Here is a 21154-nt window from a genome sequence, read left to right as displayed (position 1 = left end):
CGATACCAGTAACACACTAAACAGGGTGATCTGAGCTGATTAGATGCTGACAACATTGCTTACAGAAAGCACGCTGACGCTGAGCACACCTTCACAAGCTACTTCCATTAGACCACAGATGATTATAGTTCTCTTTCTACACATACAGATTTTCAACATAAATTCTCTTCATGTTCTGAAGCTTCTGAAAATTAAGAGTTTACTGTCAACAGCAGGAACACTTTAAACTACTTTGTATAATGCTGTTTACATTGTAAATACATACCAGTATTTATGTATTTATTCACATTTCAACCCATATCTGTACTTTAACTTCTAATTTAATATTTCATGTAATTCTTTATTCTTTATAATTGTTAGTAATGTTGTTATTTTTTCTCGTCAGGTCTCGCCCTGACCAACAGACCACAGCGAATTCTTAACGCATGGAGAATAACATTGATCCTCAATCCTTGATGGCTTTTGAGTATTCTTCTTGAAAACTGTAATGGGAACTCTACATTCTCAAGCTTCTGAAAATTAAGGTTCACGATTCAGGAATGTTCATTGTCATTCTTTAGCACACGTGTCTAATGAGAATGAAGTGATTGTTACTTCTGATCTGATGCAGCATAAAAAACACAATAATTGTAAAGAACACAATAAAAAAACAAAAAACAAATGATACATATAAATATAAAAGCAATCCTATAAAACACAATGTTCAAATAACTGTTCGAGAGTGGCCATATATACACAAGATTAGTTTATTTCAGTAGACTTATTGTATGTACATAAGGTGATGCTAGGTGCAGGAATTCACTGTCAACTGTAGAATGGTTTTATAAACTTGGAAACTATAATGCAGGGGTTACCAACTTTTTTTATGCCATAGACTAACCAGGAGGTCCATGGACTCGAGAGTGGTAAATCTGTTTTCTCTCTTGTTATTATAATTTCACTCTTTCACTTCCAGTTCATAAGAATATTAATCACTACCCAGCGACACACCTCTTGAAGTTTTGTACAAGGGCATATGCATACCAATAGCTCTATGTCTTTTTAAGTCCAATGTACCAATCAACCTTTGATGACACAATGGTTGGAGGTGTTGTGGATAGTGTGGAGGGCTGTCAGAGGTTACAGTGGGACATTGATAGGATGCAAAACTGGGCTGAGAAGTGGCAGATGGAGTTCAACCCAGATAAGTGTGAAGTGGTTCATTTTGGTAGGTCAAATATGATGGCAGAATATGGCTGCGCAGGTTGACTCTGTGGTTAAGAAGGCATACGGTGTATTGGCCTTCATTAATCATGGAATTGTATTTAGGAGCCAAGAGGCAATGTTGCAGCTATATAGGACCCTGGTCAGACCCCACTTGGAGTACTGTGCTCAGTTCTGGTCACCTCACTACAGGAAGGATCTGGAAGCCACAGAAAAGGTGCGAGGAAATTTACAATGTTACCTGGATTGGGGTGCATGCCTTATGAGAATAGGTTGAGTGAGCTCGGCCTTTTCTCCTTGGAGCGAAGAAAAATGAGAGGTGACCTGATAGAGGTGATGGTGAGAGCGATTGATCGTGTGGATAGCCAGAGGCTTTTTCCCAGGGCTGAAATGGTTGCCACAAGAGGACACAGGTTTAAGGTGCTGGGGAGTAGGTACAGAGGAGATGTCAGGGGTAAATTTTTCACTCAGAGAGTGGTGAGTGCGTGGAATGGGCTGCCGGCAATGGTAGTGGAGGCGGATATGATAGGGTCTTTTAAGAGGCTTTTAGATAGGTACATGGAGCTTAGAAAAATAGAGGGCTATAGGGTAAGCCTAGTAACTTCTAAGATAGGGACATGTTCAGCACAATTTTGTGGACCAAAGGGCCTGTATTGTGCTGTAGATTTTCTATGTTTCTATGTAACTTTTAGAAGAGAATCAGTATGATCAGCTTGAACTCTTGCCTGGTCTATCTGAAAAGAAATAAAAATGCTTGCTCTCAGCAAGTAACTATTGTGGTTACTCTTTTCATTGTAATTTTTCACCAATCATTTCCATTTTTTTCTGAATTAGCAGTTGAAATTTACAGGCAGAGATGTTCCAGGATCCCGAATTTCCCATCTTACCACTAACAAAGGCTGTTACTAATACTGTTGGAGAGAAATAAACTGTTCTCATTTCGGGTCGAGACCCCTCATTGTCTCCGGTGTCAGCCTGAAACATTGATTGTTTATTGATTTATTGAGATACAGGGTGGAACAGGTCCTTCCAACACTTTGAGCCACATCACCCTGCAATCATACAACTTAACTGTAGCCTAATCACAGGACAACTTACAATAACAATTAACCTACTAGCCAGTAGGTCTTTGGACTGGGAAAGAAACCGGAGCACCCGCAGAAAATGCATGTAGTCCCAGGGAAAACGTACAAACACAAACGCAGCAAATTTGAACCTGGGTCAATGGTACTGTTGTGCTAGTCACTACACTCCATAGATGCTGCCTGACCTGCTGAGCTCCTCCAGCATTTTGTGTGTGTTGCTCTGGATTTCCAGCACCTGCAGAAACTCTTGTGTTACTGATGTTCTTCCTTCAAATGAGGAACTACTGGTTATCATTCTTTTTTAAGAACTGGTTCTTCCCTTCCACCATCAGATTTCTGAATGAACAATGAACCCTTAAACACAACATCACTATTTTTGCTCACTTTTTGCACTATTTAATTAATTTTTCATATATATTTTTGCTGTAATTTGTAGTATTGTTGCTTCAAGCCAAAAAATTTCACAAAATATGTCAGAACACACAGAAAAGCTTTTGTCTGTGTACCATTCACACCGGTCTTTCCATGCACCAGTACATCGAGGTAGTGAAATGAATATTTCCTGTTGTAATTTATAGTATGTTTAAGTGTTGCACTGTACTGCTACTGTAAAGCAACAAATTTCATGGCATGCAAAAGTCTTGGGCACATATGTATAGCTAGGGAGCCTCTAAACTTGCAACAGTACTGTAGTAATTTTATGTATTGCATTGTACCGTTTTTACAAAGCAAAATCATGACGTGAGTGACGATAAACCAGATTCTGATATGGGTCTCTATTGGGAAGGGGGAAGGGAGAGGGGAATCGTGGTTGGAAAAAGGGGAACGGAGAGGGGAGGGAGCGGGAACGCGAGAGAGATATTCTCAATAATGATCAATTATGATCATTAATAATGATCAATTATAATAATCATTAATTATGATCATTGATAATGATCAATAAACCAATTGTTTGGAATCAAATGACCTTGCCTGGTGTCACAGGACTGGCTGTGTCTGTAGCCCTGCCCTTGGCGCAGCTTCTCTACCACCTGTCCCACACTCTCACTATTCTTAACATCCTTTGTTCCTGCCAGATTCACAAATTCACTCTCAGCTTCACGTTCCCAAATACAGTACCGTGCAAAACCCTTAGGCACCCTAACTATATATATGTGCCTAAGACTTTTGCACAGGACTGTATGTCAGTGCCAGAAAAGGGCCATCAAGGACCGTCGTGAAGGATCCCACCCACCCTGCTTATGAAATGTTCGTCCCACTCGCATTAGGGTGAAGGACACGTTGCACTTACAGATCTTATGCTCTACCAAAGTTAATCTTCTTCTTCATAATATGTTAAAAGATTTTTGTAGTTCTTTTGTTATGAAGTCAACTGCAAGCCTGTGTTGTAACCTAATATCGAAGCACTGTGTCGTCTGTCTTCCGAGCATCGAGAATTCGATTATTTTGACAAGCTGCTATTGGGAAATCTTCATTGATAGAGACAGTTAAATGTTTGCTTCTCAATAATGTTTTATTTGTAATCTTATTTGGCTGAGAGATAAAAGTCATATTGGTCCTTCTGTGGTGAAATCTAAAGATCTAGGAGGAAACGGTCAGTGTTGGTCTTACTGGAGATGTAACTTGTCGAGTCGGCAACACGGAAGGTAACCCGGAGGATGCGCAAACATCGCGCTTGGTCAGTAGGGGGAGCCGTTGTGACACTGAGGCGGGAGTGAGTTTACCGGAGCCCCGGAGAGAAACCCGCGGTGTAAAAGGGACCCCGGGAGAGCAGAACATTATAGCAACCCCCCCCCCCCCCACCCCGCCCCAGAATATCCATTCATCGCCTTAAACGATCACCCAGGAAATTAGCATAATTAATAGAGCTTTGACTTTCCAGAGTAACTCAGTTTTGAGTAAGGCCCAAAATATGATTCGGACCAGGTAATCAGTGACATTAACAGAAATAATTTCAAAGCTGGAAAATATGTACGTTAAATTCAAACAAATGTCTTTGCCGTTGCAAAATCAGCGGGAGTTACCGATAATGTAGAGCGACACAATTCTGTCAAATGCTGATAATTTTAAAGAATATTTTCGCCGATTTAAGTTCTTTAAAAATTTGAAATTATCTACTTAAATTAAATTAAAATTCCTGAAAATCACAACGGAATAACGTCGCATTTCAATGAAATCTGTAACGAAACCGACGAACAAAAGTAGCTATATATAAGTAAAGATATCACGGATTATTGCATTGTTTCTGGTTATCTTCTATTCAAACGAACGAACTTGTTTTAATGTAATCCATTGGCCAAATTGATGTGATAAATAATTTAAAATAAGTTTTGCTGTCTTCAGTAATATGAGATAAACTATCTAAATACTTACATGTTTCACTTCAGAATTCTACCTAATATGAATTTTAAAATTAATATTTTTTCTCTGGATTCACGGATTTATTCCGGGCCAACTCTTGGCCGCTAAAGATATCGCCTTGTGTACACTGGCTACATTCAAGGTCGTACTTTTTTTTAAAACGGTTGATTAAATAAATCAAACGGGTTTGAGATATTTTCACATTTTATACAGGTTGATTGCAATTATCTGTAAAATAATTTTCTTAAAATACAGTGGAAGAGTAAAATAGAATATTCCAACCAAAATGTACTACATATGACAGCTTGGAATCGGGATTCACAGCGTGTTTAGAATTTATACTTCCGCTTGTTAATAGCAATGTCAAAATACATACAGTTCATTGTACCTACTGCGTTGAGAGTCTGTTCGTCTGTTGACATTGAACAAATATGGTTCCATTGTTGTTTGTAGAGATTTCACAGACTGAGAACGCTCCGTACTGCCGCATTTTTAATAACAAACCCAAAGATCCGGTTATAACTCTCTCTTCCTCCCCACCCAAAATGGAAATATAATGTGAAATATGGAATAAAAGATAGAATCAAATATTACATTTAATTCTTTTTTTAAAAATCATTCGTCTTTCTGTAAAGATTTATAACCTCCCCCCACACACACACACTCTCTCTCTCCAACTGGAAATAGAATGCGAAATTATGTGAAATATGGAATAAAAGCTGATATAAAGTATTACAATTTAATTATAATGATTCGTTGGTCCTATAAAGATTTATAAACACCCCCCATCTCTTTTTGTCTCTCTCACACTCCCCCTTTCTCTCTCTCCAACTGGAAATATAATGCAAAATTATGTGAAATGTGGAATAAGAGATTTCATTTTAATTCTAATAATTCATTGGTCCTTCTATAAAGATTTATAAACACCCCCACACACTCTCTCTCTCTCCAACTGGAAATATAATGTGAAAGTATGTGAAATATGGAATAAAAGATGGTATAAATTATTTTAATTCTAATAATCATTCGTCCTTCTATAAAGATTTTCAAACGCCTGTGGTAAATTCACAGAATACCAAGTGCTCCGATCCCAGGCGTGACAATAGTCGATCCCTCTTCACCCGCTGCTTGCTTACCTGGGCTCCGAGTATCCCCGTCTTCCGTGATCAGGCCAATTCGTTTATTTACCCGATTCAACGCCACCAGGTCCCTTGAATCGGGAACCGGCTCACGGAATAATTTAATGAGTTCCGGTTGTGGGGGTTAGTTCTGAACTCCTGATCACTGACAACTCCACACCCAAAACTAAAACAATCGGACATCCGCCCGGGGTTTGAGCTGTAATTACAAATCGATTTAAGATGTAATGTTCTTCTTTCCGATACGGGAACTGCACACTCCTATCTGGAATTGATATTTTCCATCTTTAGTAACTCGGCCTGAGGAACAATTAAATATCGTCCAGTCTCAGAGAGAAACTACATTTTCAACGCACAATTAGGGGTTACTTGTATGTCGTTGCTTCTTTGCAATATTTAGTTCAAAGGGCATTGTCCTCGGTGTTTCGGTTTGTGGCCAAGTTCAAAGTTCAAAGTAAATTTATTATCTAAGTACGTTTTTGTGATCATACACTACACCGAGATTCACTGGGGCCGGCACGGTAGCGTCGTGGTTAGCGCCACACTTTACAGTACAGTCAACCGGGTTCAATTCCCGCTACCATCTGTAAGGAGTTTGCACGTTCTCCCCGTAGCCGCGAGTGTTTCCTCCGGGCGCTCCGGTTTCTTCCCACAGTCCAAAGACAAGATGGTTAATTGGTCATTGTAAATTGTCCCGTGATTAGGCTCGGGTTAAATCGGGGAGTTGACGGCGGCGCGGATCATAGAGCCAGAAACGCCTATCTGTGCTGTGTCTCATTAATGTTTTTAATTATTGCAGGCAACAAGGAACAAAGTAATACAACAGAATCGGTGAAAAACTACACACACACACACAGACGGGCAAACAGCCAATGAGCAAAGAAAAGACAAACTGTGCAAATACAATCATAACAATAAATAAGTAATATTGAGAACACGAGTCTTTGAGACTCGTCTCGACCTCGGGAGTGGGACGTGAGTGGCTGTCTGGTTTGAACGCAACCTTTCTCGGGAGGGAAGTGGAGAATGGAACCCAAGTGTTGTTTTTTTTTAAATCGACGCCAATGAGTTACAGGAGGAAGTCGAAGCGGGCACAACCGTGCTGGGTAATGGAGACGATTCCTTCACCAGAGACGTCTGCACAAGCACTAATTGATTTCCCGTGTATTTAGATGAAGTCTGATTGGCTGCTCTTAATAAGGGTGATATCATAAATGCTGATGCTCCAGTTAAACTCTCCCTCAATAGAGAGGGTGTATGCAAGTACAGAAAGCTCCGCTCAGGGTTGGATTTGCACCGCATGGCGGAAAGAAACAGGGTAACGCATAATTCTTGCTTCATTAATAGAGTTTCATTATAACACACACACACACAACGCTGGAGGAGCTCAGCAGGTCAGGCGGCGTCTGTGCAAATGGACACACGATGCTTCGGTCTGAGACCTTTCCACTGAACATGATTCAGCAACAGTTGCTACCCCTCAACCATCAGGCTTTTGAACCAGAGGGGGTAACTTCACTCACCTTCGCTTGCTCCATCATCGAAATGTTCCCACAACCAAATGGGCTCACTTTTGAGGGCTCTTCATCTCATGTTCTCGATTCTTACTTAATATTATTGTCTTTCTTTTTTTGTATTTCACAGCTTGTTGTATTTTACACACTGGTTTGACGCCCAGTTTGGTGCGGTCTTTCGTTGATTCTATTTTGGTTATTGTTCTATCATGGATTTACTGAGTACGCCCGTAAGAAAATGAATCTGAGGGCTGTATATGGTGACATATATGTCCTTTGATAATAAATTTACTTGGAACTTTTGTTTGGCTCGGCGCGTACACCACAATGAATGCGACCATTTATTTATCTGATTATCCGTGTGTTTGCAGCGGGTGTTCCCAAACTTTTTTTATGCGATGGACCTCCACCATTAATCGGGGGGTCTGTGGACCCCAGGTTGGGAACCCCTTGTTTACAGCGTAGTCTTGAAGTGTTATAATGGGCATTGCTGAAGGGGCTGTGCGCCAGTTAGGTACAGATTGGCTGTCATATTCTGAGAATATCTACCGGGATAAATTAGGCCAGCACACAAAATACTGGAGGGACTCGGCAGTTCAGGCGGCAGCTATGGAAATGAATAAACAGTCGGCGCTTGGGGCCGAGACCCTTCAGTAGGACAGGAAAAGGAAGGGGAAAGACACCAGGATTAAAAAAAAGAAGTGGGTGGAGGAGGGTGAGGGGAAAGAGGGTTAGCTAGAAAGTAATCGGTGCGTGGGGAAGGTAAAGGGCTGGAGTAAAAGGATTTCGATAGGAGAGCAGAGTGGACAATGAGAGCTGTTTAACCTGACTGTCGTTTAACTTGGGCATCTCAAGAGCAACGCCGATGTCTGTGGGACGGGCTGGGTCAGTGTCCAAAGTTACCGAATTCCAATTCCTGCGGTTAAAACTAGTCACAATGCAGTTCATATACTCGGTTATAAACATGGGAGATCCTGCAGGTGCTGGAAATCTGGAGAAATTCTGGAGGGACTCAGCGGGTCAGGCGGCAGCTATGGGAAAGAGTAAAGCGTCGACGTTGCGAGCCGAGACCATTCCTGCTCATATGATCAGTTGTCTCGATGTGCTTAGCTGCCCGCCATACTGCGAGCGACCTCGTGAGGTGGGCGGGGGCGGGGGCAGTTGATTCGGCATGCTGAGGAGCGGTAACCTTTGGGGGAGTAGGGGAGGGGGAACAGCGGCCTCTCCGGGTTTATCTCCATTCATGTTCGGGGTATTTTCACGGCTTATTAGTTACCCGATTCCGACACTCGGGTAACATGCCGCAACAAAAGAACAGTTCGGAAAATCACCCCGTGGTTTTACGCTCTTCTCCTCGTGAAAGCAACAACAAAACGGTTTGTAAATAATAAAAAAAAACAAGATGCTGTTGAGGCAATGGGAAGTATTCTTATTTCTATTCCATTCAAGGTTGTTTATTGACATTCTTCAATACACGGGTGCAACGGAGAGCACAATGATTGTTACCCCTGATCCGATGCAACATTGAAAAAACACAACAAATATAAATGCAAATACAATCCTATAAAACGCAGCGTACAGTAACCGTTGAGTGTGGCCGTATATATACTCAAGATTAGTTTACATACATGGACTAATTCTATCTAGATAAAGCGACGTAAGTACATAAAGTGCTTTATGGTTGTGGGTGTGTCAATGGGTGGAGGTGCTGATTAATTCCTTAATATACTTTTAGATCTAATGGCTCGGAGATGAAGCTACAACTCAGACAGCAGGGAGATTCATTATTTTATCGGTCGGTGCAATTTGGTCTTAAATCTAAATGCTAATGTGGAGAAAATTCGACTTAACTGCAGAAACTGTCACCAGAAGGCTTGCCTGTTGACAGCGGATTTGGAAATGTCATCCGGGCCACTATCTGTGAGCTGTACCCACACACACACACACACACACTAACACATATACATACACATACGCAAACGTATACACAGACACGCACACACTCATTCACACACGTTAATATGCACACACACACACACACACACACACACACACACACACACACACACACACACACACACACACACACACACACACACACACACACACACACACACACACACACACACACACACACACACACACACACACACACACAAACACACACGCACACACACGCAGCGCAGTTTTCCTGTGCTGTACTCGAAGAACACATCCACTCTGCGAATATAACAAAGATGTGTGAGCAATGGGGAGTTTCCTTAATCGGATTTTAATAACTTCCCGCGTTTTGTTTTCCTGTTCGGGTTAACAAAGTCAAATGGGATACCAATGTTTAATAATTTTATTGCAGCTTAGTTTAAAACCTCCGTCTGGTTAGTGATTAGAATTTACTGTCTTGCTTTTCAACGTAAATGACCAATTGAATTTGACGTCGTTTCTATTCGTTGTAATCTGCATGTTAACAAAACATTGCAAATAGTACTACAGTTGGTTTCATAATAGTTATGATACTCAGCCGCATAGTATCTTGCTGCCCTTTATAATATATTTTCACGACATATGTCAGTGATATTAAACCGATCCTAAAACTCTCGAATACTTCGAGTTAAATTATACAACAATGATACGGTTCCTAGTCAATATCAATGCTCTGTTTATGCGTCCATAATATGAATTATTTAAAAATGCATTCTTAAATACAGCATCTGAGTATCGGTACAGAATTCGCTTCAGTTCTTGAAGGAATCAATAGTCAATGCCTTCATCTCTGAATACTACCCACTACCCAAGCCTAGAAATACTCCGTTGCCTCATCTGTGCCTCTCGCCCTGTATCAGTTATCGGTTATAATCAGTTACTTTAGAATTACCAGCGACAGCATTATATTCAAACCTCACATGTTCATGTCGGTTACTAACGCCCGCATCCGCCGAATTTTACTAATAATTAATAGCATTTATTTACAGAAATATTTCCTTAGAGGAAATTACTTGCTCCTGTGTTTCCCAGTTTGTTATAAACACCACACACACACACAAAGGTCTTTGTCTGATTGGGTTGTGGCAGTGTTCACGTCCTTACGAATCGTTATCACATCTTCACATCTACCAAATTCAGAATCTCTCTCTCTCTCTCTCTCTCCTCTCTCTCTCTCTCTCTCTCACTCTCTCTCTCTCTCTCTCTCTCACTCTCTCTCTCTCTCTCTCTCTCTCTCTCTCTCTCTCTCTCTCTCTCTCTCTCTCTCTGTCTCTCTCTGACCGTACCCCCCCCCCACTCTGTATATGAATATGTATGGTGGTTGTGTGTGTGTGTGTAGTGTGTGTTGGGAGGGAGGGGGTGAGACTTTGCACTATTCCTGGCGCAGAACACCTTTGAAACCTCAATTTTATCTGCTCCACACTGTTACTGTTTAACTTTCGTTCCGGACCAGCCCGACGTCCCTTCGATTCCTTCAAATTTCTGCAAATTACAACGAGATAGCCAATATCTCGCAGAGGCGACCTTTGAGAAGGATTCCACCGTTTCCCCAGCAGCTTTTTGATAAGAATTCCATTAATTAAAGATTCCAGTATCACTCAAAGTTCACATAAACAGTCCTATATCTATCCGAGACTCTCAGCAGCTGGACAGTGTTACGACAAGGGGTTTAGTGTCCCCGCTAAACTGTGCGCCGTGAATGCTCCCAAATCATTCTCTAGATATTCATATTACTCCCGGAGAAGGATCGCCTGAAATCGTGACAAATAATAAACCAAAAATCGCGTTGTGTAGACGGCGCTCTAAATATTAAAGGTGCTTTCTTTACTCGGCAAAGCAACAGTAAAGCACATTACTCGTTTTCTTAACTCCCCGTCAATATAACAAATGCATGCACGTTCTTGCACAGTGTATGCGTGCAGTACATATAAACAGGTCAGTATATAACGCATACTAATGCATAAAGTGCAAAAGGTCGGACATGTTTCTTTATGGTTTGTATGTAAATTGGGGCATTTCTGTTGCTGATTTTCCTGACTCATCTCTCCATTCGCCGTCCTCGGGCTTCTCTGTTCACCAGAAATGCTTTGCTTTACCATAAAACGCTCGAGTCAGTGAGATGCCACAAGCAACGACAGAGAGAATGACAAAAATAGTTATTGATCCATTCTCTTTTTAACTACCAGTGAAAGTTCATCAATCGTAGACGAGCAATCAAAAAGCTGAGTGATTCTTTTTGTGTCCGGGTTTGTGTGTGTGTGTGTGTGTGTGTGTGTGTGTGTGTGTGTGTGTGTGTGTGTGTGTGTGTGTGTGTGTGTGTGTGTGTGTGTGTGTGTGTGTGTGTGTGTGTGTGAGAGAGAGAGAGAGAGAGAGAGAGAGTGAGTGTGGGTGTGTGTGTGTGAGTGAGTGAGTGTGGGTGTGTGTGTGTGTGTGTGTGAGAGAGAGAGAGAGAGAGAGTGAGTGTGGGTGTGTGTGTGTGGTGTGTGTGTGTGTGAGAGAGAGAGAGAGAGAGTGAGTGTGGGTGTGTGTGTGTGAGTGAGTGAGTGTGTGTGTGTGTGTGTGAGTGTGAGTGAGTGAGTGTGTGTGTGAGTGTGTGTGTGTGTGTGTGTGAGTGTGTGTGTGAGTGTGAGTGTGAGTGTGTGAGTGTCTGTACCCTGGTGAATGGTCTGCTTCCCCTTATGGCTGTTGGCGACCATCACTGTTCAATCGATAAAGTTTGACTCTCTGCAGAAGCATCTGTGGCGATTTATTGAACAGGCTATTTTAGGGAATCCAACCCCATTTCTCAGTGGAATAAAGCTGCGTTTCCAAACATCATCCCGGCTGCCCTGCCTGTCCCGTGCCCGATGACCCCCCCCCCCCCCCCACGTCGCGTGGAACATGTGGATCTCTGTTTTCACAACCCAGGTGAGCTGCATCCAGCACCCCATTTTGATTTCGTTAACTAGAACAATAGAGACGTGCGGCAGAAAATCTCCACCTTCGAGGTGATGTGGGTAGCAAGCGCTGGATCACGTTGGAGAGCAGAACGTGTTTCCCCGGAGCATGGACAGGGCTGTTCAGTACTGGCACAAACTCGGCTCCCCACCTTACCTAACCCCCGTTCTCCCCTCCGTAACACCATCATTCTTCCACGCGCCCAGCAGATTTCTGAATGGGCAATAAACCCAAGCACTCACTACTTCTTTCTTTTGTTTTGCTCTCGTTTTGCACTACTTATTTAACTTTATTTTTATATATAATTGTAATTTATAGTGTTTTTATTATCTGTTACTATGTACTGCTCCCGTAAAACAAGATGATATATGTCAGTGAAATTAAACCTGACTTTAAATCTGATTCTGACTCATTTTCTCACGCCGGGAACATTACGCATTGGATACCGTTCCACCTTCTCAGTCTGCAAAGACAGAGACCAATATAGAACGCAGAGCATGACAGTAAGCACAGACCTTCGGCCCATGGTGTTGTGCCCATCTTTTAACCCACCCTAAAATCAATCTAACCCTTCCTTCTTCCACGGTTCTCCATTTTTCTATCATCCGTGCGCCTGCCTACGAGTTGGTTAATGTATCTGACTCCAGCACCAGCCCTGGCAGCGCCTGCCACGCGCCCACTCTGAAAACTGAACCTTCCCTGTGCTACCTTTATAGGCACCCGATGACTATTGTGTCCAATAAGCATTTAGATACATATGCTGTCTTTTCCCAAGTGTTGATATGTCTAATATCAGAGGGCATGAGAGGAAGTAATTGCAAAGGAGATGTGAGTAGCAAGTATTTTACAGAATATGGTGGAGCCCGGAATGCCCTTTCTGGGGTGGTGGTGGAGGCAGATACATTAGAGACTTTTAGATACATTTAGACAGGCACGTGGGTGTGAGGGAAATGGAAGAATATGGATATTGTGTAGGCAGAAGTTAGCTGTTTGATTACTATTTTTATTTTTGGCTCGGCACAACATTGCGCCTATGCCGTGCTGCTCTGCGTTCAAAGTTCTACGTGAACTGGGTGCCCACAGGTGAAATAGATTTGATTCTTTTTCGTCAGCAACAGTCATTGCGTGGTCTCTGGCGTCGAGCATGATCTCCTAAGGGGCTGTCTATTGGTGGGTGTTCGGGTGATCGTGGAGGCCGATCCGGGATCCACGTATTCACGGTCATATCCATATATCCACACTTTAATGCACCCGGCTATGGAAAGTCGCACATTTGCAAATGTCCTTGGAATTGCTTCCTAAGATCTTCATTTAAGAAAGCATAGAATGATTCCGGTTGGGTGCGGTTAATAATTATAATTATTATGGTACGCAGTGTGTGTACGGCTGTACGTGGCACTGAGACTTGAATTAATATGTTACTAATTGATGGAGCAGGTTAAAGAATGTCCATTTTTTGCCAATCTCTATTTAGAATAAGAGTAAACTTTTCTGTATTGCCGTCAAACAATTCTTCTGGGAGGGCTCCAAATAACGTGGATTACAGACCTCACAAAACGCAAGCCAGCTCATTTTCGTTCCCAAATGATACCAAGATCGCCACCAAAGTATAGATACAAAATTCTGGAGGAACTCGACAAAGTCAGGCAGCATCTATGGAGATGAATAAACAGTCAACAGCTCTGACGACGAGCCTCGGCCCGAAACGTCGACATAGATACCGCCTGACCCGTTGAGTTTCTTCAGCATTCTGAGAGTCTTGCTCTGGATTTCGCGTGTCCACCAAAGTATGGATCCATCCCAGAGTTGTGTTAAAACCCTTTTAAATAATTGAGTGTTAATCTGCAGGCGCGGTATAGGAAAGGGGGTTAAATATGTTAGGTATCTGTCTATTCGGCATTTCAGCGCTCAGTGTGTTCACTAAACGAGGACATCCCCATATGAATGGGGGGTTTCATTAAACAACATGGTAGCGTAGCGGTGAGCCCGTTGTTTTATGGCGCCAACGAGCGGAGATCAGTTCCCGCCGCTGCCTGCAAGAAGTTTTTACTTTCTCCCCGTGACTGCGTGGCTTTCTTCCCACATCCCAAAGACGATTAGTTGACTAAGTATATTAATTGGGCAGCGCTGGCTCGTCGACCCGGAGGGCCTGTGACCGTGCTGTATTTTTAATTAAATAAAAAGTTGGCTGGTGCGTCCCGCTTCATCCCTAAAACGTCCAGGAAATGGCAACCTCTGGGCGCATCTACACAAGCATACGGGGTGTTAAAGTGCCGATTGCAGAATTTATCCCGACCAATGTTAACGCCTGTCATTGGGGAGTCTCTCAGAGGTGAAGTGTTGCCACGTGAATTGTTGATGGTGTTGCCTGTTTGAATGGACGCAGCTTTAGCCCAGTGTGGACAGCTAATCGCCGACAGGACGACCAGAATTATAATGATCACAGCAGCAGAGGAACCTAATACGCAGACACCTCGTGCTACCGAGAATATTGTGTACAAATTATAGCGTGGTTCAGATACTAGAAAATTGACGGGCATTGACGCTGTTAGCACTCTGTGTAATTGATGTGGGACATTTACTGAAAACAATACCTTCATTACCGCTGGACAGGTGAAAGCGATCCGATATAGAGAAACACGGAGACGTATCAAGCGGGCTTTTGGGACCCTGCGAAAGCTTCCTGAAACGACTTTTCTCGCGTATCACCCTTTTCCCTTGTAAACCCAGTGAAACCGCACACTCCCTCCCATTGGTCCCCCAAGGTGCCCCAATCATCGCTACTTTACATGCAATTACATCCAGGATATCTGAGACAACCCCAACGCGTTCACTTGCAGTTCTCTGTTCTCCATGCAGTCTCATATGTAACATTATCTGGTCGTGTTATACCCATTTCAAAATATTTGAACAACCCTAAAAATCGATTTCTTTGACTGTGATGAATTCCGAATTGTAATTCGAAGCTATTGATTTTGTGGTTTGAAACACGACGATTCTGTCTCACCCTGGTGGAAAAAATTCTGGCTATTTCGACTTTTTTCCTGCTTATCTCACAATATCACACGGAGGGCACTGTCACGATACCCCCAAACCTCTTCATTTACACAACCAAAAACAGCAAACCATTAATTATTTCAGTCTAGGTTGCGCCTAGATCCCAAGGCAACCCGCATCTGATTACAGATCAGTTATAGAAACTGAGGTAACAAAGAACTTATCCTGAACAGAAAGCCTCAGTGCATATAATCTAGCAGTTAAAGAAAAATGCTATCCGCAGTGCACGCCATCTGTTTTAAAATATTGGTCATGTTATATTCTAGCGCCGGTGGTTTATAGTCCATTAGATTTAAATATCGAGTTCAAAGAGACCTGCACTAAGGGATTAATTAAAAAATGTTAGATTTTTTAAAAGTGTTAGAAGACACACATTCGGTGTTCTAGAAACAGCTTCTTTCCCTCCGCCATCAGATTTCTGAATGGACAATGAACCCACGCACACTAGCTCACTATATTTTTGCTCTCTTTTTGCACTACTTATTTAATTTATTTCATATATTTGTTTATGTGACAAAATATATAGCTTTTTAATTGTGAATTGCAATGTACCGCTGCCACAAAACAACAAATTTCACGGCGTGCCAGTGATATTAAACCTGATTCTGATTTTAAGATATTGCCGTTCAAAGTCTAGAATACGTATTATATATTTTTAAAAATGCTTAATTTGAATGTTTTCATTCTAATTGCGTTTGCGTTGTCACGTCCAGTGATGTTTAACTGAATTGTGCTAATTGCCTGAACTTTCACATGGTACATTTTGGAACTGAAATAAAACACAAACGCTCGATTGAGTTTAACACCAGAGACACTTAAAAAAACCAATTCAGGACAGTTTAAATCTTTATTTATCAGAGCCTTGTAAAACCAATGGCAATCTGCATTACATTAACTGCTTTTCAATAGCGCATCGACTGTAACTAAAAGATGCCTCGATTCGTACCTAATTAAGGGGCAGGTGAATTGTAGGGAATGCGGATCCTTGTGGATTGCGTACCTGAGGTCAGGGCTTTACAGATGTCTGTCCTGCCACTCTGCCTGGAGAGGACTCGGCGGAATTTGTGCGGGGGGAATCCATGCACTGTCGGACACGCTGAATTCATTGTCACATTAATTACACTAGGTGGCCCACAACTCATTTATAAAAGGCCATTAAAAGATTAATTCCTTTCACTTAAAAAGAAGAGGATGAGGAGGAATAGTTCTTGGTACGAATACTGCACTGTGGAAGTAGCGTTGGTAAAAATCAGGTCTAATATTAAAAGCCTTTCTTTAATAGTGAAGCTGACACACCAGCCCCATTCAAATACCATTATTTTCTACCAGTGCCAACGATGGAATGCCATTACAGTTTCTTAGACCCAGACTTAATTAAAACAAGGCACAGACCCCTTTCATTCAGCGCGGAAAATGTAGCCGGCCGAAAACAAATGTGTTTATCAATAGGAATCGTATAATGGGCAGAGATGGCTCCCTGGGAGAACTCGTACACGGAAAGAGCGGGAGGTTAGATACAATCTGTCCTTGTGTGACGGCACAGGTAGCAGCGACCCTTCTCTATCTGTTTCCGCAGCAAAGAATTATCACGGTATTTACATATGCTAAACACGAGATGGGAGGGGTGGTGTTGGGAGGACGAGGGTAATGGGAAAAGCCTTCTTGTAGTAAATAGCGTGTGTGAATGGGATAAGGGAGACACGATGTGAGCGCGGGTGTCAAGCACACACAATGTCAAACAGACAAAGAAATAGAAATATAGGGGATCGATGCGCAGAGACCGGGATATACTGTGAAGCATTTCTTTCATTTTACGCAAAGGAAAGGTATTCAGTGTGCTGCACAAAGTTTCCCGGATTTGTTGCATGATTTAGCGTGTTTTAAGTTTGCATTATATGCGTTGTGTTAGCATCGGTATTAAAAGCAATTGACCGAAACCCTCCGTGCACTATTCGTCCTACCTGCCAGCCTCAGTGCAGACATCCTTTGGAACTCTGGTTCCTGAAGCCACTTCCACATCCTCCTGAAGGTCTCCCGCCCGGATTTGAGCTTACTCCACGGTTTGGGGTTCCTCAGCAGATCCGACAGAGTGCCCTGTGACCGGCACAGAATACGCTGTGCGAAAATGGCCTGGGGGATGCTGTAGCGCTTGAGCTCGGCGGTGATCCGCTGAGCCACCTCCTTGGTGTTGATCTCCTCGACTTGGTTGGAGGTACCGCCTTGTGATCCGGACACGGAGGCCTGGCGGTCGCGCTCGGAGGAGAGCATGGAGCCGTTGCTCTGCCCGTGGTGGTGGCTATGATGGTGCATCCCGTTGAGGTGGGCCATCATCCCGGCTCCAGGAGCAGCCAGCCCCCGGGTTAGGTGCTCGTCCCCCCTGGAGAGCATAGCGGCGTGGGAGTCGAAACCATTTGGGGAGAGCATCTTCTCGTTCGCCATGTGTCCGCCATAAGGGGTCAGGGACTGTTGAGAGTTGTGCAGTGTTCCCAGTCCATTGGAGAGAGGGGACAGCGGCTGTCCCATCGTCGCCATGTCCTTGTGGTAGGGGCTGTAGAGATTGCCCATGGACGGTAAGCCCCTCTCGTCTCTCATGAGGGTGAAGCTACCACTCACGTTGCCGGCCAGCCTCTGGTGCGGGTGGTGGTGGTGATGATGATGATGAGGGTGGTGGAATTTGTCCGACACCGTCGAGATGGGCGGCAGGTGCTGGAGGGGCGTCAGCGTGGTGTAGGTGCTGCTGAGACTCATTCCGGGGGGGCTGTCGCAGGACATACTCATGGCCGGGTGCAGGGGAGCGGACAGGCTGTGATCCGGACGGTACTCGCCTCCTTCCAGGATCGAAGCCATGCTGGACACCATCGCGGGTCGGCCGTGGGATGAGAGACTCCGGTGAGAAGCTTGGCGATTGTGAGAACTATTCATCAGGTCGCTGGCCTGGGTTACGCCGTGGATATTCCCAATATTGTCCATTGTAAGCTCCATGGTCGCTGCAGCGGGATCAGCATCAATAGCTATTCATCCGTTCGATCGAGCATTTTGCAGTCCCTCTCTCTCTCTCTCTCCCTTTCTCTCTCACTCTCTCTCTTTCGCTCTCACCCTTTCTCCCTCCCCCTCTCTCTCTCTCACTCTCTCTCTCCCTCCCTCTCTCTCCACCCCCTTCTCTCTCTTTCACTCTCTCTCTCTCTTTCTCTGTCTCGAATTCAGTGCTACGGGCTCGCTCCGCTCGCCCTCTCTGACTGATGTGCGGGTCCTTGGGCTGATGTTTAACGGCTGCAGATTGGAGAGAGAGAGAGGGGGAGCCAGAGGGTCGGTGCGCAATCTCACATCCACCCTTGACGTCACCAGTCCCACATCTCATTACTGACTTCCGGAGCCTTGCTCGTATCACTACATTTACCTAGAACCCGGAAGGTTCAGATCAAACAACGTATGTGCTAAATTATCCAAGGTTGCTTTCCACGCTCCAACTCCCCTTATGGAGCTGTTGGCTCTTTGTGTTTTCAATTAACCAGAGCACAGGGCTGTCTTTACTCGGTTGTGTCCAAGCAGTTAACTTTATACCCGGGATGAGTTTTGCAATTGACAAGGATGTAGTTATGGAAAGCAGGGTTGCGGGTATTGCGTTAGTTGTAGTCGTTTGATTAATTAGATCAAACAAAATTTAAAATCGCTTATTAACTTTTAGGAATAAGATTTAATCCTAACTTAATCGTTTTGGAATGAAGTACAGTGTGCCAATTAAAACTCATTCACTGGATAATTGAGAGCAATAGAGAAAAGGCTTGCTCTTTAGACCCGCTTTCGGAGATCAGGCCTTTAAAGCTGAGGATTGTAGCAACCGACACATTCACCTAGGACGCATAACCTACTCTGCAAAAATTCTGTTCACGAAAACAAACTCCCAACTGTTTGAAATGTCTATCCGTTTTTCCGCATATCTGGTCATCTAACTATCTATCTGGCTGGCTGTCTATCTATCTATCTATCTATCTATCTATCTATCTATCTATCTATCTATCTATCTATCTATCTATCTATCTATCTATCTATCTATCTATCTATCTATCTGTCTGTCTATCTATTATCCATCTATCTATCCATCCATGTCCCTCTATCTATCTATCTATCTATCTATCTATCTATCTATCTATCTATCTATCTATCTATCTATCTATCTATCTATCCATTCATCCATCCATCCATGTCCCTCTTTCTATCTATCTGGCCATCTATCTATCTATGTGACTAGAATGCCATAAGATCAAACCCTTAATTTAGAAATTGCAAGTCTTCATTGAGACATGCTGATCACTGCCCAATTGAGAACAATGACTATTTTAGCATCTTTTAAATAAACATCACTATCATTCGCCAAATAAAAAAATAATGTTTCCAATGTCTTCAGATTTCCAGCCGGAGGTACTGAAGCCGGTGTGTTTATTGTTGGATAATTCGCAGCCCCTGCTTTGCACACACGGTTACTTCTGCTCTACTCGCTAATACTTAAGATTTCCTTTTTTACTGAGATCTCAATCAACCGTTCAAACTAGAGTAGCCTCTGCTGTCACAGAGTGCTGGTAGCCTAGGCTCTCTATCGAAAACTACCTTCAGCGCTGGGGAGCCTTTCAAGAATTAAGTTATCAGCAACATTTTATCGCCATATTGATAGATGACAACAGCAGGGAAGCAACACTCCGATCAGAATCAGAAAACACTTCCGTTTCGCCGCAGTATGCCAATCAAATAAACCAGACTACTCTGGGCCTATTAATTAGCTTTCATTTAAACGAGGGGAGAGGTAGAACTTAAAACCAGCAATTTGCATTTGCTTTCGATGGTTCTGTCACCCTGTGTGTATAACCACCCCTACTAATTCCCGTTGCAAGTGACCAAACGGTTGTGCTTTGCCCATGCCTTTTGCTCATTGCCACCGTCAGGGAGGAGGTACAGGAGCCTAAAGGCACACTTCCAACGTTTTCGGACCAGCTTCTTCCCCTCCGCCATCAGATTTCTGAACGGATAATGAGGCCACTCACGGGCACCATCCCATTACCTCACTATTTTCTGCTCAGTTTTTGTATTACACGCACACTCACGAACACACACACACACACACACCCCATACACAAACACATATATGTCTATATTATATTGTAATATATAGTTATTCTCGCAAAACAACAAATTTCACGACATTTGACAGTGATATTCAATCTGATTAAAATACAGAACAGTGCAGTTCAGGAACAGGCCCTTCGGCCCACAAAGTCGTGCCGCATCAAATAAATTATTAATCGAATGGCTAACTAAACCAATCCCTTACTCCTGTACAATGTCCATACCCTTCCATTTCCTCACATTCATGTGCCTATCTAAGCGTCTCTCTAAAAGTCTAGATGTTTTTGACACTTCTGATTATTATTTGGAATATTTTGAGATCCAGCCCTGATATTTGGTGGCTTCGTAGCCATTTGCAAATGATTTGATGAAAATCTCCAGGCTGGGCCGTGATTGGCAAAACACTGACCCTGCGAGTGGGAGCTGCAAAGAGAGGGGTGTTTGGGGATGAAAGTGTTGCATTAAGGGACTTGCAGAGGATTTGCAAAATAAAGAACTACAAGAATCCAGCTGAGAGTGCTTTGATTCAGAATATACTCAGGTCGAAGGTTTTGAAAATGCTTCATAACTTTTGAACTGTGTTTACTGGCCGCAGCAGCAAGCGAATCCACTGACAGAACAGCTTCACGGCTAAAATATACCGCGTGTTTATAGAGTACTATCACTACAGAGTCGATATGGACTGACACGTCTGAAGCGGCGGCACATAGACCCTGCGCAGGAGATTTTAATGAACTTGTTCCCGTATTGTTCGAAACAA

At 43.2% G+C, this 21154-nt stretch overlaps 1 protein-coding gene across 3 annotated transcripts in view; it reads right to left on the bottom strand.

Annotated features, from left to right (window-relative positions):
• The window catches only part of LOC140739725 (one cut domain family member 2-like), a 142898-nt gene extending 124408 nt beyond the window's left edge, over window positions 1-18490 (bottom strand). For all 3 annotated transcript variants that reach the window (XM_073068182.1, XM_073068183.1, XM_073068184.1), the window contains exon 1: window positions 17238-18490. In XM_073068182.1, coding sequence (XP_072924283.1) covers window positions 17238-18258 — 1021 coding nt within the window. In that variant the 5' untranslated portion in view covers window positions 18259-18490. The remainder of the gene's footprint in view (window positions 1-17237) is intronic.
• Window positions 18491-21154: the final 2664 nt, after the last annotated feature.

This window comes from Hemitrygon akajei, chromosome 16 (genome assembly GCF_048418815.1).
Source record: "Hemitrygon akajei chromosome 16, sHemAka1.3, whole genome shotgun sequence".
Classification (NCBI taxonomy): domain Eukaryota; kingdom Metazoa; phylum Chordata; class Chondrichthyes; order Myliobatiformes; family Dasyatidae; genus Hemitrygon; species Hemitrygon akajei.
The sequence above is the reverse complement of the archived record's forward strand: the minus strand, read 5'-3'. Positions and strand labels throughout refer to the sequence as shown.